Source organism: Bacillus rossius, chromosome 8, assembly GCF_032445375.1.
Source record: "Bacillus rossius redtenbacheri isolate Brsri chromosome 8, Brsri_v3, whole genome shotgun sequence".
NCBI lineage: Eukaryota > Metazoa > Arthropoda > Insecta > Phasmatodea > Bacillidae > Bacillus > Bacillus rossius.
Window position 1 is genome coordinate 13,090,117 of NC_086336.1, and position 19,820 is coordinate 13,109,936.

General features: G+C 40.0%; 1 protein-coding gene across 2 annotated transcripts in view; it reads left to right on the top strand.

Moving 5' to 3' along the window:
- Positions 1-19,820, top strand: part of LOC134535524 (uncharacterized) — a 295,751-nt gene that overhangs the window by 115,956 nt on the left and 159,975 nt on the right. For both annotated transcript variants that reach the window (XM_063374667.1, XM_063374666.1), the window contains one exon: positions 7,589-7,685. In XM_063374667.1, the coding sequence (XP_063230737.1) occupies positions 7,589-7,685 (97 nt within the window). The remainder of the gene's footprint in view (positions 1-7,588; positions 7,686-19,820) is intronic.

A 19,820-nucleotide genomic window follows, 5' to 3' on the forward strand; every position in this document is an offset into this window, starting at 1 on the left:
CAGAATTGTTTGAAACAATAACACGCACAGTTTTTCTTTATGGTGTATTTCAACAGTAGTAGTAATTGTTAACTAATTGTTATTGGTTGTATAAATAGTTATTGATATTCTGAGCTGTTATTTTGAAGCGAGTAAAAAATTTCTTAATCCATGTTTATTATTTAATTATTATTTTAATCAAATTTTTAATGAATAAAAAATATTATGATTTTTAAATACTTGAAAAAGAAGTGAAAGCGCTGTGTTATCTTGTTTCGAATCTTTTGTATGAATTTACGTATCAATATTTAAAGTAATTTACCAATAATTAACAGTTTAAAGGAATTGGTTAGGTTCGGTTTCTGACTTTAAAAATAATATAGATTTGTGTAAACTCTCTGTTAGGTTAGCTACGTCAGAAATATTGTAAGCAACGTGTGAACGTTTGCTTACGTACGTTTCATATTTTGGTTCATAAAGCTATAGTAGGTATCAACAATAGTGTAACTAGCGAGGTAATAAATTCAGAAACGTAATTTGTATTTGGGCTATAGTGTTTTCATTTAGATATTTAAATACTTTCCTTAAATCCTATTATTAGAAAATGGTCTTCTCGCTCTATCTCTATCTCGCTCTCTTTTTTCCAAACGCGTCAACAAAAAAACTGACAACACGAGACAATAAAGACACACTGGAAAAAACTGAAACCATTGTTTCTTGGACATCGTTCAGTTGATGGGGAAGACGTTCAATTATTTAGTCTGGGGTTGTAAACTTCGCAAGAAACGCAATAGCGCTGCTCTAGGACGCAACATGCTAGAAAACCACATCGGTTTAATGTCCGCATGTTGAAGACATAACCAACAGTATAACTTGAAACTGTTAACTGTAGAAAATTTTTTTTCCCATAAATATATATATTTTTTCCACGAAAGTGTGAAATTTCTATTTATTTTTTTTTTAAATTTAAAAGCAAAAGTATTTTTTTGTTAATTTATCTATAGTTTGATCAGTGAAAACATGATGCGTGTGATGAACAGAAAATCGCAGCATTTTACACGCATGACGTCCGTAAACGCAATACGAAACGAAATAAGTTGAAAGTCGGCGTGATCACGTCTTGCGTAATTTATGAACGGGTATTCGAAACCGTCGTTATTTAAACTTTTCGCGTCTTGCTGGGAAGTAACGGAACACCACCTCCGGACCGGCGAGGCGTCGGCGTCGGTTCGTAAACAGCAGCACGCGGTGTTGGGGCTCCCGATGGCCTCCGGGGAGATCAATGGCCCCTCGGAAGGGAAGGCGCGCGGTTCGATCTGAGGGGCCGAGGCGTCGCTATGCGGACCCCCGGCTCTGCAGTAGCACCTGGACAGCCCTCCGCGCCGGAGGGTCGGGTCTGCCCTGCCGTCTCCCGTGTCCGTGCGCGTCCGTGCAGTGTCCGTGCAGTGTCCGTGCAGTGTCCGTGCGCTGGCCGCGCGAAGACTCCGTGCATGTTCAGCTTCGAGGCTTGCTGCAGATGGTGGGTGAGTTGGAGACGCGTTTATTGGACGTTCACGACGCAGTCTCCGGCGTAGCTCGGTATTTCGTGCGACGCTTGTTTGTGTACGTGATGCACTCTCGTCTTTAAGCACTCTCTTCGTGCGCGCAGTCTCTCTACGTTGTGGAGTGCGCTAATGTGATACTTAAAGAGTTGCTGATCCACTTTTTTTTTGCTTAGGAATCAAGATTCAGGATTCAGTCTCGGCTTCACCAGCGGTGTTAGATTTTTGGCTGTTTTGTTTATTCTGGATAATAATGAACAATATTTTTAAAATGGGACTGTAGAAGCAAAGCGTAATTTTTGCGTGAATACAGAAAATAAATGTATTTAATGATTGACCATGACGCAATTAGATATTTTTTATTGTAAATAATTTATTTGTTTATAAATGGTAGATAACAGGTAGAATATTTCGGGTGCAAAAATTAACAACAGAAAGTAATTTTCAATGCTTTTATAGCGAAACACAACGGAAATTCTCTGTTTAATGTCTTCCAAACGTTATACTTTAAACACTAACAATCGTCAAAAATTAATTTCCGTAACAAAACATGAGAACAAAACGATCATACCAACCTCAATATTTGTCATTAAATGCCGTCCGTGTTTTGACGCCAGTCAGATGCAGTATGTACCTTTGTAGTGCGTATAGAGCTAATACCTACGCAATCAAACACGCTTAAATATAGTTTATGTTTCCTCTTGAATGCGTATTTATGACACGTCAGCTTTGAAAAGAGGCTCCGTGGAACATTTTTGGGGAAAAATGAGTTAGTAAAACCAGTGCAGTGTGACAACAGCTTATCTAAAGGGAAATGCATTTCTAGCACCTCCTCTAGGTAAGTTCTTGTCAATCTGTACTGTATTTAAACAATCACCCGGTTTTTTCACACATGTTTCACGGAGTTTCTTTTAAAAAACTTACTCTCTACAACATACATAAATGATAGATTAAATTATTGAGTTCGTAATTTCACTCACAACATAATCGTGTAATCGTACAAATTTGTACTTTTTTTGAGCATACTCGTGAGTTCTCAGCCGTCCAACGCCGTAATCTCTGCGAAAATCATAGATATCTGTGCTCGTATGTGGCCAGGAATGATAATGCTGCTTGCTATGTTGTATTCAGTGTGAAGAAGAAGAACGAGTTGAGTCATGACTTACAGGCAGTGATAACAAAACCGGCTGTTAAGGGCCATAGTTGAGGATAGTAGAAGTTTTCATGTATACACATAACAGTTCGAGTCGTCAACAAATTTAAGTATCAGGAATCAACACCGAATTCACATCGAAAACTGGAGGGAAAAAAATCTTACTTAGCGAGAGTAATATGTAATTGTTAATCAGGCGAGGTTAATTTACGGTTGAGTTTCCTCAGACTAGTGGAATGAATTAGTGGAACAAGCAACATGTAAAATAGTAGCTAATAACGATAATTTATCGGATTTTGTATATGGCATGATACCATTGACAAAGGCCATGTCTAGTTTACTAACCGGGCTCGTAGACTGAAATTTACCAAGGACTTTGTAAGTGAACCTTAAGAGTTCTTGGACAATGTGCTGTGTACCTATGAAATCAAAATGAGAATTTTTGGGTCTGATGGCATCCATAATGCTAGTGAGGTGGCAATTACATTCCAATGTAAAGTAAAGCATGGTATGCCACCGAAAGGATTTTGAACATTCAATTTCAAGAATACATCATAAATTGTATGATCTGTAAAAAAAAAAAAAAGCAAACGTGAAACAAGTGCTTGCAAAATTGTACTACATTCAGCAAGACTACAATATACATATTCCTGCCAAATAAGGTAGCAGTTATTCGGGAATTTCCCAAAGCAACCAAAAATTGCTCCACAAATGGCAGACCTTAATCCCATAGACAATTTATTGGCTATTTTGAAGAGGGGTTTTGATAAAGAAAATGAGAGTTCAAAGCAAGAACATGAGCAAGTGGTCTTACAAGTATCCTCCTTTCGCGATTATTATCAGTTCATTTCTCAACCCTGAAGATTCTTGTTGCAATGCAGAGCGAAACGTCGGTACAATCTACCACATCGTCGCGGCTCACCAAAGCCCAGATGGTTCAAAATCACCCCTACTATTCGCCAACAACGTGTGAATTCTATGGGAAGAATGTGCCGACAAGTCATCAAAACGCAAAGGATATGTCACGAAATAGTGAAAAGCTTTCGTGACGAAAAATTTGTATTGTGTTTTTTAGTGTACGAACGGAAAAGGTAGGTACGTTCATTTGAACATGTGTTTCTTTATTACTGTAAGAGTGAATTGTCAACTTAAGATAGGGATTGCTAAGTGGATATAAATTTAATCTCTTTACGCATCCACAATGTTTCTTTCATGTGAAGCTGCTTATAAGTTACGCGTGAAACATTTTGTACGTTAAAAAATTACCTTAGGCACTTGGCAGCATAAAGTGGCAGGATATTCCTACGCTGCAGTCGACAAAACCCGTCTCGGTCCCGAGGAGTGCCTAGTACGTATTTTTTACCCTTGAAGTTTCCGGCAGCCTGCAGACCATGCGGTCGACCCAAGGGCGAAGGTTTCTTGTTGCGTTGGGGAAGGGGGGGGGGGAATTTTATGACGTCATGCGGAGGGACCTCGCCGAATCAATACGGCGGATCAGCTGACTGCCTCCCGCGCTGCTCCTGCGCTTGCGCAAAGACTGAGAAGCAGTGGCGGCAATGCTAGCAAGCGGTCTGATGATAATGGTACAGATGTCACTGAAAGCTAATATTTCATTAAAAAAAAAAAAAACTGATGTACTCATACAATAAATAATTTAGAATGTCTTTTATGGTTGTGATAAAATAAGATGTAAACCTTGGTTTAACCGAGTTAACTTAGCATTACCTAAGATTTTTTTTGGTAAAGTTTGAATAATCACTAAAGTAAATTTGAATTCGGCGTTTACCCGTGTACACACCTAGTTATACCCAATGCTGAATGGGTATTGTTAGAATAATCAAATGATTGATTTATTTAATTTAAAGAATTTAAACTACCGACAAAATATTGATACCTTAAACAAACCTATTTAAAATATATTGAATGAGAAAATACTGAATGAAATGTAACAAAATTATAATTATGGTTATATTTCACAAAATGGCACTTCCACAAAATAGTACCTACTTATGTTGTTATTAATAACAAGCAAATCGTTATTTATTTGAGTTTGACAACCTGCCGTGACATTTCGAATTCCAAAATATTCCTGCAGCCTTGCATTTACACTTCTGTGTAGCACTTTTTTTTTTTAATAATTGTACCTTTTATAGCCTTGACCTCCTGAAAGAGATTGTTCATTTGCAAGTTGTAAGGTTTTTTTTTCGGGCGATACATTTTCAATATTAATCAGTTTATGCTGACAAACAGAAAACTGGTTTTTTGAGAACATTTTCTCGATAGTTCCATGTTCGTTAATTTTAATTGCAAATACTGTCCGTTGTTAAAGTAAAAGCAGATAGATCCCTTCAGAAACAAACACTCTTGAAACTTTTTTTTATAAAAACGCTAAAGGAACGTCGTACGTGCACTTTGTTCTGTCGCCATTTTGCCACTGAGCGGCGTGGGGGATGTCGGCGTCGGGAATCCTTCATTTCACAGACGAGAGAGCCACACCCGAAGTTCCCCGAAGTTCATGCTCGGTTTTTTTCCCCGTTCTATCTCATTGTATAAACCGGTGTGGCATTAAATTTTTCGGTCGATTAGGATAAGTTGGCTACATTATAAATACTTTAAGTGGACGGTTGGTTATATCAGGTAAGTATAGCTACATTAAAAATACTGTAAAATCATTTTATGGTTGCTTAGCAAATAACTTTTTAATATGTAGCTCTCCAGGGCTAGGAAACCGTTTACATGATTTCACAGTATCTTTAATTTAGCTATCCTAACCAAATCAACCGTCCACAATGTTTTAAAGTATTTATAATGTAGCTAACCTTACTTTTTACAATGAACAAAAACAACCGAAGATTCACGATCGGGCGTTTGGCTCTCTCGTCTGTGAAAAGAAGGCTCGGCGTCCGCACGTTTTGTGCCACGTGCTCAAACATGACGCAACACGTAACATTGCCTGGTCAGCTCTGGGTGGACCTAGGTGTACACGGGTAAACGCCCAACTCAAAAATACTTTAGTCATTATTCGGTCTTTACCCATCCAAAAAAAACTTTTATAATGCTAAGTTAACCCGGGTAAACATAGATTTATTTCTTCTTCAAGCCTTACCCGTAACAGTTACATCATGCTCGTTTAAACATCATGCTCAGTTGAATATTATTTAGACTGTGGGCAGATTAAGGATTACCTATAATCCCTGCAAATAAATAACAACACACTATGAATAGGCTGGCAATTTTTATTTTATTTGACTGGCGTAAAATCAGGAAAATATCTTCACAGATATTACGCCTGTCAGTTTCATTCTCTTTAATGTTTACAGTATGAAAGTTGATTTTTTTATTTGATAAACAGAATATTTTTTATGAAACTTTATTGATGTATTGCAATTGTTAATTATGAATTCTGAAATTTTGTTCTTGAAGAATGACAGTTTGAGAAAAATTATATCATATTCGGTGTCAGAAACTTTGTATTTTTGTCGTACAAACAAAATATTTACTTGGTTACATGGAACGGGACTCTAATAAATTGTAGGTACGTATACCAATAAATTGGCACGTCCAACCTGCTGAGCCGTGCTCGTGATCAGTGCCTAGAGTGAAGATGTGTATGTCACTCGCTCCTTCTGCTTGGTAAAGTTTTGGTCTTGTCACCCGTGATACTGCTTCTGAGAACGGTCTGATTTGTGACAAGTTACATGCCAGAGTATAGCATTGTTCCCTGTCACCGCTTGCTTCTCTCCCTGCGTGGCCATGCCAGCCCAAAGTGACATGTCGCTTGCAGCGTGGTGTGGCTCAGCAATGCTGAAAAATAATAACAAAATTGCTTTTAAAAATTTTGTTAGTCATTTTTTTTTTTACTTTTACAAACTGTCAGGTGTGGTGTGTGACTGGATAATTCGATCCCGTCCCTTATTTGTGATCCTGGGATTTCGGGATTGTGCACAGACAATCCCGGGACCGGGGATGGCAAATAAAAACATGCAAAAAGTATGTTAAATCAGTTTTTAATATAATTTCTACCAACACAGTAATTAATGAGCTTTCGTGCAAAACTCGACATGTCCATCACCAGTAAAAATGTGTTTCACATGTTTTGAGACCGTTTTTCCGAGGCGAAGAACACTTCCATCTCAAAGACGATACAAAACCTAACATGTCCAAGTCATTTACAAGTATGAAGTATGGGTTTTTGTGCAAAAAGGGTCTCAAAACATGTGAAGCATACATTTTTACTGGTGATGGACATGTCGAGTTTTGCACGATAGCTCCTCAATTATATGTCCTTAATACACAATAATGATTTGTGAGCAATCCGACTTGAACTCACACAATCATATAATTTTTTCCACAAAAACAAAAGAAATCTCCTTAAATTTAAGTAAACTAACGATATGTGTAACTAACGTACTAAATATACAAGACATGAATACTGTTGTAAGAAGGTGATATTGATTCATGTGTTTCTGGTCCGGGGAATAATTGCAAAAAATTATATCTGACCATGGCCCCCACGTTCGATTACGGGCCCTGGACCCAGGATCGGAGAAGCTTCCCCCCCCCCCCACATTTTACAGTCACGTGCTACATTATAATTGCATGATTATTTCTTACCTACACTCTTTTTAGAATGATATTTAACCTGAAAATACAAGGTAAAATTATGGTTACTATTTTATATATGTAATTCCAAACTAAGATTTATTTATAAAATTATTTTACTTTGAAATAACCACAGTGAGTATGTATGTTTATTTCACAGACTTCAGGCCCGGGCCCAGGGCCCAGGGATCCACCCAGCCCCACCCTTGTGGGGGCCGTGCATCTGACACTGGCCATTGCTGTTGGTTATTCGGCTGTGACCCCGCCTCTGGACGGCAGTGGAGGTGACCCCGTGCTTGTGTGCTTGTCGCAGGCGGAGCCCGCCGCCGGCCGAGAGGGATGACCCGGGGGCGGTGAGAGGCGGCGCGCCGGCTGGAGCCCGGCGGCGGGACAGGCAGCCGCCCCCACAGGTGAGGGGAGACACGCCACCTCTTGGTGTCCAGTTTTCAAGCCACTTGTAGGGACCGGAAATATTCGCGGTTTCGATGGCTTTCAGGATAGACTGCACATTCCCCTGTACACTCGGGCAAATAACGCAAGTTCATTGCCTGCCGACTTGTACCTAAGCCGTATCAGCTGGTTCGTCTGTGATTCGATCCTTCTTTGGTTGAGGGTTTTCAATTGGTTGAGATTCGTCCAGATGAACAGAAAGCCAATAGAAAAATCATCTAAAAGGTACATGCATTTGAATTTTAGCCTATCGCCGAATGAATTCGCGAATTTTTCCTGTCTGCAGTCATTTGATATTTTTTGTTTAGATGATTTGGTTTCGTTAAGGGGCCCGCCTCGTTAGGGCGTTTATGTGTGTTGGTGAGGCGTGATGATAAGCGCGACGCTCGCTGGTATTTCCAGCGCGGTATCGCCTCTAAGCGCAAGTCTCTGAACTGGCGTGCAGTCGTCTCGTCGTGCACAGGATAACTGTGAAATTTGAGCGGTGACACTATATGGCCGAGAAATTAAGATAAAGGTGTAATGCACGTGCCTTAAGTGCTTTCAAGAATCTGTACTAGTTGTTTTACGCCTAAAAATTACTCTTAAAACATGCGTTTTAGCCATTTTAACTCTTCTAAAAATACCGTTTAAAAACTTAATCCGAAATCAAAAGTGCTTTTCGGCCCTCAGCAAACTCTTAAATGCTTTTCGTAAGCAGACCCCACTCGGATATCTTGAGTAGTTTTGAAATCGCGTTGTTTTTCCTGAAGCTCTGCACAATATATGTTTGCCCCGGTAGGCGGAGCCTTTAAAGCTTCGAACAATCAGTGGTACAATGAAATGTATTTAAATCCGCCATCATATGATTTTGGCACATTCTGTGATCCGACACCAGTCTAGCCGTTGTCGGGATTCTATCAAGTCGTATTACTGCTCTGCGGGCGTTTTTTAGTGTCTTATTATCGATACAGGTGTTCCCTGTTTCCTAGTGAGTTACATTTCACATTTTCATACCTGGGATTACTGTTAAAACTATATTTAACTTCTATGATCCAGCTCGCCTGTGGTCCCACACGTTTAGAATTGAAGACGTTTCACTAACTACACTATCCAGTGGAATGCCTGAAGTTAATGGTGACTGGCTGCTACAAGTAGTTTATTCTGTGAAGTCAGGCGCTTAGTATTGAATTATGTAGTTAATACTGCCGGTGGACATTAATTTATAGTGTCAGAAATTTCTCAATGTGTATCCCCTGTCTTGAAGAAGATTTTCACTATCAAACAAGATACTAATAGTTGTGGTACAAAAACGGTGGTGACTAATATGGTGACTTTCGGTTCCTACCTATTAGGGCAAATATATCCCTTACGTATGGAATATTTTTTGTTAATATTGTTACCTAATAATGAAATATTGATACCTAATAATGATACATAAATACATATTATAAATTACTTATTTTAAAGCAAATGAAATTATTAATGCATTTCCTGTTAACACATTTTGCTACTAGTACACATTAAGCGATTGCTACCGTTATTCGTATGAGATAAAAAAGTTTAAAGTTATTGTTTACTTTCAATTATGGTTTCAAATCTGTAGGACATACACTCGAAAAACGGGAAATTTTGATTTTAAAGTCCCATTGATTGCACATACTCGGTGCATCGAGGCTACGCATCAGTAAAGCCGGGACGCCAATCTTCAGCTTCATGTTGTGGGAAGGCAGGTAACTCCTAGGCAAGACGTGACGGTCGCATCAAACGATAGCGCGTTACACATTCAAGGCAACGCCATCTATTGACGAAGTTCTAAACTAAACTGATATTGGTTTAGTTCGCTGGCAGCAACTTCACCAAACGGAAGGGTATCGCCAAAGAGGATAAGAAGTTGCCAGATATTATATAACCGTGTGGCGGACGTAGAGAAATGACACAAAATTCACTGTATCTTTGTATATGACCTACCTCCTATGACTGTCTATTATAAAACTGAATTTAGCCTTTTTTTCATTCCCTTAGGGATGGACTTTCACATATATGTGTGTGTAGTCTTATGTCACTCTCCGGTCCATAAACTATCTATATGTAAAAAAAAAATCATGTTGATCCGTTGCTCCGTTGCTGCGTGAAAGGAGAAACAGACAAACACAGTTGCGCATTTATAATATTAGTGTGTGTGTGTGTGTGTGTATATATATATATATATATATATATATATAAAATTGGTATTTAAAAGAAGTTATTAGTTTAAATAGCTGAGATAGTTCCCCGGTTGTTAGGTAATACAAATTGCAAACAAGCAAGATATTTTGTTAAATACGACTTTTCTGCTTTATGTATTCTATATATACCAGAACTTTGAATTAATTGAGGGAAAATTCTAATACTGCAGTTCAAATTTTATTACAGACCATGAAGTATGACAATTTATTTTTTCGTCCCTTGCGCGAGAGTTAATGCATCGTGGTTCAGACGAGAAAGCTGACCTTTTTTATGTAAGGTGTGCCATGCTGAGCTTTATGTAAGGTGTGCCATCATGTTCCGATATGAACTGCGTCTCGCGCGAACACAGTTTCCGATAGCTGGATCTTTCTCTGGCTCTCTACAGGAAAGTCCATGGAAGTCGTGCAGCTAAAACTGTCGTTTCTTTGAGCTTGGCGCAGTGAGAAATGCTATCCGATTTCCCCGGCGCCCGCACGAACGGGGCAATATTGACTCGGCGGCCCTAGACTGTTTGCTCGAGGGCCCGTATTACCAGGTTCTCTTCGTCTCCGTACATCGCGTGGGCCAGGCTCCGCAGTTCGATCAGAAGCACTAGAGACGTAACACCGGACACCTCTATACTATCAACGCAGACGAGTGTTGGACAAATAACCTGGTGGTGTGGCGTGACATTGCAATAATTGTTAGTTTAATAGTTAAGAAATGTATTTTATTATTTGGCGAGAAACGTTTTTTCAATTATATTTGGAAATTTCAAGCAGTGGAGTAGTATTACTACAGTAAATTTGGTATAATAATAAATACAAGTTTGCTGAAAGAAAATAAAATTATTTTTTCTTGTATGTCGTGAATTTCTAATACAATGTTAACACGGTACATACTTGCTGTCATCTATTGGACTGATGTGACAACAATGGTACATTAATTCACTCAAAAATCATGAAGCTGTGAAAATTATAGTGTCCAGTGTGATTGGTTTCATGAAAACGCGCTATTCGGAACGGACATCAGTTATCGTATTGACGCAGTTGTTTGTATCTGTAGCGCGTTTCAGCGGACGACTTTTCTGTCGCTCTGTCGCAGCGACTCAGAAGTCGCTCTTGATGGAACCGATGCTTTGTAATCGTTCCATGCACACGAGCGACCTTTTTGAATTGAAAACTTCTATGGGAAGGTTTGGATAGGGAGCATAGAAAAGATAGGGAGTAAATTCATGTAAGTCGTCGACATGGTCACGTGACGTGTTAACAATAACACTATATCTGTTCCTATTAGTATCACTTATTGCGCTTTTAAATCTGAAGTATACGATTACTGTGCAGTAAAATTTGAGAATAAAATATATTCATATTCTCATATGGATATATAGTTTGAATAACGAAGAAAACGAAGTCTTTGTAGCAATATAACCTAAAAATTAAGAACATCATTTATTATGTTTTTAATAACTACAATTACTATGGTATTTTATAGTAATTTAGGAGTTATTTCACTAACGTGATAAAAAAAATTGTTGTGTGGTAATATTTTTTCGTATAAATTGCGAAAACCTTTTTCACTTCTGTCGGCAGTCCTTATGACTGCTTTGATATTTTTTTTTAATCGCCGCTACCAAAAAGACGCAACTGGTTCCATTCTGTCGTAAGTCGCCGCGACCCAACAGTCGTTGCGGATCGCCAAGGACACGAAACACGCGTGTTCTAACCTGTCCCTCCTCACGGGCGACACAACTGTAGCAGCGACTGGCGCGAGCCGACACGCCAGAGCAGGGCGCTCATCATGCCTCGTAGTGCATCGACATGGCATTCAACAATCAGTATGTAATCGGAACTGTTCATTCACACAACTGTAGCAGCGACTGGCGCGAGCCGACACGCCAGAGCAGGGCGCTCATCATGCCTCGTAGTGCATCGACATGGCATTCAACAATCAGTATGTAATCGGAACTGTTCATTCACACAACTGTAGCAGCGACTGGCGCGAGCCGACACGCCAGAGCAGGGCGCTCATCATGCCTCGTAGTGCATCGACATGGCATTCAACAATCAGTATGTAATCGGAACTGTTCATTCACACAACTGTAGCAACGACTGGCGCGAGCCGACACGCCAGAGCAGGGCGCTCATCATGCCTCGTAGTGCATCGACATGGCATTCAACAATCAGTATGTAATCGGAACTGTTCATTCACACAACTGTAGCAGCGACTGGCGCGAGCCGACACGCCAGAGCAGGGCGCTCATTATGCCTCGTAGTGCATCGACATGGCATTCAACAATCAGTATGTAATCGGAACTGTTCATCCACACAACTGTAGCAGCGACTGGCGCGAGCCGACACGCCAGAGCAGGGCGCTCATCATGCCTCGTAGTGCATCGACATGACATTCAACAACCAGTATGTAATCGGAACTGTTCATTCACACAACTGTAGCAGCGACTGGCGCGAGCCGACACGCCAGAGCAGGGCGCTCATTATGCCTCGTAGTGCATCGACATGGCATTCAACAATCAGTATGTAATCGGAACTGTTCATCCACACAACTGTAGCAGCGACTGGCGCGAGCCGACACGCCAGAGCAGGGCGCTCATCATGCCTCGTAGTGCATCGACATGACATTCAACAACCAGTATGTAATCGGAACTGTTCATTCACACAACTGTAGCAGCGACTGGCGCGAGCCGACACGCCAGAGCAGGGCGCTCATCATGCCTCGTAGTGCATCGACATGGCATTCAACAATCAGTATGTAATCGGAACTGTTCATTCACGCAACTGTAGCAGCGACTGGCGCGAGCCGACACGCCAGAGCAGGGCGCTCATAATGCCTCGTAGTGCATCGACATGGCATTCAACAATCAGTATGTAATCGGAACTGTTCATTCACACAACTGTAGCAGCGACTGGCGCGAGCCGACACGCCAGAGCAGGGCGCTCATCATGCCTCGTAGTGCATCGACATGGCATTCAACAATCAGTATGTAATCGGAACTGTTCATTCACACAACTGTAGCAGCGACTGGCGCGAGCCGACACGCCAGAGCAGGGCGCTCATCATGCCTCGTAGTGCATCAACATGGCATTCAACAATCAGTATGTAATCGGAACTGTTCATTCACACAACTGTAGCAGCGACTGGCGCGAGCCGACACGCCAGAGCAGGGCGCTCATCATGCCTCGTAGTGCATCGACATGGCATTCAACAATCAGTATGTAATCGGAACTGTTCATTCACACAACTGTAGCAGCGACTGGCGCGAGCCGACACGCCAGAGCAGGGCGCTCATAATGCCTCGTAGTGCATCGACATGGCATTCAACAATCAGTATGTAATCGGAACTGTTCATTCACACAACTGTAGCAGCGACTGGCGCGAGCCGACACGCCAGAGCAGGGCGCTCATCATGCCTCGTAGTGCATCGACATGGCATTCAACAATCAGTATGTAATCGGAACTGTTCATTCACACAACTGTAGCAGCGACTGGCGCGAGCCGACACGCCAGAGCAGGGCGCTCATCATGCCTCGTAGTGCATCAACATGGCATTCAACAATCAGTATGTAATCGGAACTGTTCATTCACACAACTGTAGCAGCGACTGGCGCGAGCCGACACGCCAGAGCAGGGCGCTCATCATGCCTCGTAGTGCATCGACATGGCATTCAACAATCAGTATGTAATCGGAACTGTTCATTCACGCAACTGTAGCAGCGACTGGCGCGAGCCGACACGCCAGAGCAGGGCGCTCATAATGCCTCGTAGTGCATCGACATGGCATTCAACAATCAGTATGTAATCGGAACTGTTCATTCACACAACTGTAGCAGCGACTGGCGCGAGCCGACACGCCAGAGCAGGGCGCTCATCATGCCTCGTAGTGCATCGACATGGCATTCAACAATCAGTATGTAATCGGAACTGTTCATTCACACAACTGTAGCAGCGACTGGCGCGAGCCGACACGCCAGAGCAGGGCGCTCATCATGCCTCGTAGTGCATCAACATGGCATTCAACAATCAGTATGTAATCGGAACTGTTCATTCACACAACTGTAGCAGCGACTGGCGCGAGCCGACACGCCAGAGCAGGGCGCTCATCATGCCTCGTAGTGCATCGACATGGCATTCAACAATCAGTATGTAATCGGAACTGTTCATTCACACAACTGTAGCAGCGACTGGCGCGAGCCGACACGCCAGAGCAGGGCGCTCATTATGCCTCGTAGTGCATCGACATGGCATTCAACAATCAGTATGTAATCGGAACTGTTCATCCACACAACTGTAGCAGCGACTGGCGCGAGCCGACACGCCAGAGCAGGGCGCTCATCATGCCTCGTAGTGCATCGACATGACATTCAACAACCAGTATGTAATCGGAACTGTTCATTCACACAACTGTAGCAGCGACTGGCGCGAGCCGACACGCCAGAGCAGGGCGCTCATCATGCCTCGTAGTGCATCGACATGGCATTCAACAATCAGTATGTAATCGGAACTGTTCATTCACACAACTGTAGCAGCGACTGGCGCGAGCCGACACGCCAGAGCAGGGCGCTCATCATGCCTCGTAGTGCATCGACATGGCATTCAACAATCAGTATGTAATCGGAACTGTTCATTCACACAACTGTAGCAGCGACTGGCGCGAGCCGACACGCCAGAGCAGGGCGCTCATCATGCCTCGTAGTGCATCGACATGGCATTCAACAATCAGTATGTAATCGGAACTGTTCATTCACACAACTGTAGCAGCGACTGGCGCGAGCCGACACGCCAGAGCAGGGCGCTCATCATGCCTCGTAGTGCATCGACATGGCATTCAACAATCAGTATGTAATCGGAACTGTTCATTCACACAACTGTAGCAGCGACTGGCGCGAGCCGACACGCCAGAGCAGGGCGCTCATCATGCCTCGTAGTGCATCGACACGGCATTCAACAATCAGTATGGAATAGGAACTGTTAATTTCAGAGGTATAAAATCAACCTGAACTCCATAATCATGCATAAAAAAATTAACCTGATAGATATTTCAAACGAAGTGTGGGCAGATGTAGAGGAACTTCGGGTATTATGGAATACCAATTACTTTTTTTTGAAATATTTTTGGTTTATACTCAGTTTCGTTCCAGAGCAGTAACAAATAAGAAAGTGTGAAGCTGTTAATGACCATACAATGATTTCAATACTCTTTACTTTAAAGAAAATACAATTTATACCGAAAAAGGTAAATGGAATGTAATATGAAATACTGCGGGTAATATGGAATACTAACATTTCTATTAGCAAAAAAATGGTTTTTATCACTATATTTATACAATTATACAAAGTACATGTCTGGAACAAAAGTTTTCAATTACTTATCATTATATTTGTCATTGCAAAAATCGCAAAGGTATGCTTTGTTGCTTTCCTCTTCGGATGTACAGTCCAAATAAGCCCACTGACTGCACAGAATGCACTGGACCCATGTTTCCCCTCTTGTGTCCTCAGAAAAATGTCCACAACAAAACATGCATTGTGCATCGTCGTCGTCTTCATTCCTGTTGAGGTTGTCACTGTCAGAAACTGAGGAGGCATCTGAAAGGATGGAATCGTTGTGAATGCTGCTCATTGGGCATGCTTTCAGGCATTTCTTCTTTTTATCGTCTTCCTTAGATGTTCTGCTTGCTTCTTGTCTAGGTGCTTTTTCTGTGATACCTTCGCCAGTCTTGTTTTAAATGGAGAACCAGTGATGACTGCTGATGTTCCGGGCCTTCTACCTCTGTTTGATCCCTTCGTTTTCTTAGGTGGGGGCGTGATTTCATGTGGAACGTTTTCGCTGCTTTCAGATAACCCATCTTCTTTTCCTGGACCGCCCTAATAGCGCGTGTCATTTTCTCCTCGTCCCATAGCTTTCGTGGTTTAAAGCTTTTTCTCCACACTTTGGTCTTCCCCATATATAAAAACAAAATATAACAAAAAAATTGTAGAAGAGAAAAGTAAGGTCATGGTCTCTAACAAAAACTCTGAATGATGCTAACCAAACCAACTAAAATCTCTCAGCTAAACTAAAGTAATATTGCATTCCGCCTAATTCATTCAATTTTGTATTTCATGAGTACTAAGTGTTTGATTGAATGTAATGTTTTCATAAATTCGGGTAATGCGAAATACCTGTTTAAAGTAGTGGCTATTATTGAATACCTGCGGGTAATATGGAATAGTATTCCATATTGCCCTTCTCGCCATTTTGCCATTTACAGCATTATTTACACACTCCTACATATTTGTTATTATATCATATTCTACATGGATCTTTTAACTATTTAACCCTATATAGCAGCATAATAAAATACATAAATATGTAGTGTAAAAATTACTCAAAATATATACGTAATAAAGTTTTCGAAACATGAAAAACAGACAAACTGCAATAGAACAACTATACATTATCGCTGACTGTTGGCGCGTCTGCCGGCGCTTACTGCCTGTATGGGGAAGTAGTTCAGGCGGTTACCGCTAGGTGAAGACCCTTGTGCTACGAAACAAAGGGGTATTCCATATTACCCCCATATTCCATAATACCCGAAGTTCCTCTATGTAAAGAGTGTTATCACAAACGGGATGACCTGGGTGTAAGAGAAGAAAGAGAAAGGCAATAAATTGTATTTATCAACAGATTTTAATAAGTCGCTATCTTAATGGCGACTGCATCCATTGCTGTCTTGCAGCGTTCCGAATAAGGACTACAGAAAGGCATGCTAATAACTCTACGAAATTCATCTTGATACTGCGACAGAACCGACGCCCATGTGTAAGTGCCATTAGTTTTCAGTGTGCAATTAAATGAGCATTTACTCCAGGAAGTGGCCACGTCTTCATCATTACAGGTTAAGTGTGTGAAGCCGTTTTTTTTCTGTCAACTAAATGTTGTGCCATATTGGTTAGACGCCCAAAACATTGGCTGAAGCTTAGTGTTTGCATTGTGGAAACAGTTTTAAATGACTTTTTGATGATAAGTGACTCTTTTTAACGTCATTGATTCTAATTCATACTTACTAACCATCATCAAACGATATCAAGCACCATTTACAATATGTTTTGGGCGGAACAGTATGGCGATGGCGAGGTTAAAAAGTGACTTGAACTACGTCACAGCATTCAGTCTCCTGGCAATCCCTAACTCCATTATTTACTCTCTATTTCCAATGCACAATTTCTGCCTTTATCGCCGTCCTTATTTTGGCGTGTTGCCAGACACTACCATAGAGCAAAAACGTTTTAGACTCCGACTTTTTAATGTAATGAAATTTTTTGATAATATATCTGAAACATTGCATTTAGTAAAGTATAATTGGAAATGCGAATTGTGAAAATACATTATTCTGTTGTATTTCATCAAGCGCATCATCTGATATTTTATTTTATTTTTAAGGATACGTAATTGTAATTCACCTGTTTTTGTTATCAATTTTTTTGTCATTTAATATAATCTTGTTTTTAATTTTTGAGCATAGAACACAATTTAATGGGAAAATATGGAAAACAGGGATAACTCAGCGAATTGAAAAAGTTTCTTGAAAACATGGAAATCTCAGGGAAACTGTCAATATTTAAGTAGAAGACAGTATCAGAAATTGTTCATGTTATGCAGTATCCTAATGTTTTAAAACTGAATGTATTTTACTGATAAATTCGTTAGTAATCAATGTCCAATTTTACTTACATTAATTGTAAGGAATACAAACAACTTACCATGTAATAATTTGAAGCGAAATCAATTATTATAGACTTAGTTATTAGTTTAATCACAGTCGATAGTGTATCATTTCAAAGTTTGATAAAACAAATGTTTTTATCTTTATCAGACTGGCAGTGGTGGTTATATTGTGTTGATAAAAACGATAACCGTGCAAACTGTTTGCTTATGAAAGCAAGTCATAGTAAAATTTTCATTATATTGTAATATAAATGTTAGTTTTGTTTATGTGTAAACATCTTTACGGCATTTCGTAACAGTCATTTCGTGAAAATGGAACGGCAGTGGATGAACGGAAATGTGATACAAAGATGGCGGACCCACGTGTAGCAACATAAACGTGTATATAGTCAATTTCGTAAACTTTAGGGTTCATACTAAACATAGTGTTCCAAATGAAACATTATAATAGTGAAACTGTCATTAAATATACTTGGTGAACTAAAATAGTCATAGTAAAAAGAAGCCGCAAGTTTTAAAATCCCTAAGAAAACTGGCATTACAATGTGATGAAATAAGTTCTCCTTATATCTTACCAACAGGCTTAGTAGCACCATAATAGAGTGTGCGCTTGTGAACCTCAAGGGACATGGTTAAAATTTCGTCACTTGATTTTTTTACCTTTTTAATAACATTATAATAAAATAATATTTAATAATAATGTCGAAACAACTCGGTGTTTAAGCAAAAACAAATATACAAACATATACTTAGTGTTATAGTATGTGTTTTAAAATGTTTCAGGTTGATATTGTTCTGCCATGTCTACCTCAGTCGGTTAGGTTAACCTCGTGGGGAATACAACAGGGAAGCTCCAGGACCTTAGGCTCAATGACACTGCTTTGTATGTGTAGAGGTATACAAGCAGAGAGAATACGCCGACTGGCTCATCACGTGGCTCTTACAACCAACAGATCACCAAACATATTTATTAAATTAACTTACGAAAGGAACTGATTGTACATGAATTAATACCTTTTTTATTTCGGTTCAGGCCATTTATTTTTATTCAAATAATTTAAATAATATCATGCACATACTTAACTTACAAAGATATGAGTATTCAGTTGCACAAAACATTAAATTATTAAAACTGCAAGCTTGGGGCCCCGTACTAGTAAAAAAACATTAAAAGACAATAAGCATATGGCTGGTTACACCAGTGGCAATTACAACAACAGAAAATATTTTTGAGTTTAATAACTAAAATGTACTTTATTTATTTAACGAAACGTCGGAAAGTTTTTTTCACTTTATTATTTTTCTACGCGATAGAGCCGATGATGCCGAAATCAGATTAAACTTCATGCCGAAACATGCTGGAAGCCAAAAGATGAAAAAAAACAAGAAAACTTTCCTTATTTAGTAGTCTGTGGCCTGATGCCAATAGCGGAGGAGACAAGGCTCACTCCCGTCCCGTACTTAGTGGACTACATCAAGCATGGCCCGGATGTCTCACGCCACTCACAAGGACCGCTAAAAGAACTAACAAAAATCACCAAAATTAAGACATCGGCCAAAAATTAATAAATAAATAACATGATTACGGAGGAATCAAGAAAGAAAACTCAGCCAAAAGGCGGTAAGCGGCAATCAATTCACCGAATAATCCAGCGGATTAAAACAGATATTTGAATAATGATGTTTACATGATGGCTGACCGATTAGGAAGAGGAACATAGATCATCTCTTTAAGAAGCTACACCATAGATATTGACACAAGACGTCAAACTTAGTGAGCAAAAATTAAAACAATACAGGTTTAGTTCCAAAATTATCACTAATACATCTCAAATAAATGAAAAATATTAAGGTAATTAAATATTAGTGTTTAAAACAAATACTTATTTTTTATAAAGTCCTTTAAATTAATGATTTTCCTTTTGTTGTATGATTATCTTGAAGCACTTCACTTTAGATTATAAATAGGTTTCACATTTCTCACAATTTCCATTTAGATATGATTAAAATACAAATCTTACATAAAGTAAATATTTTCAAATTTTCCAAATTCACAAAATTAAGCCTACATGATGTCCAGTTTACAAAAAAAAATTAAAAAAATCATGACAACAGGTTGAGTACATGCAACGTTACGGAGTGCAACGGCACAATATCCTAGTAATTGCATAGAAGTATAATT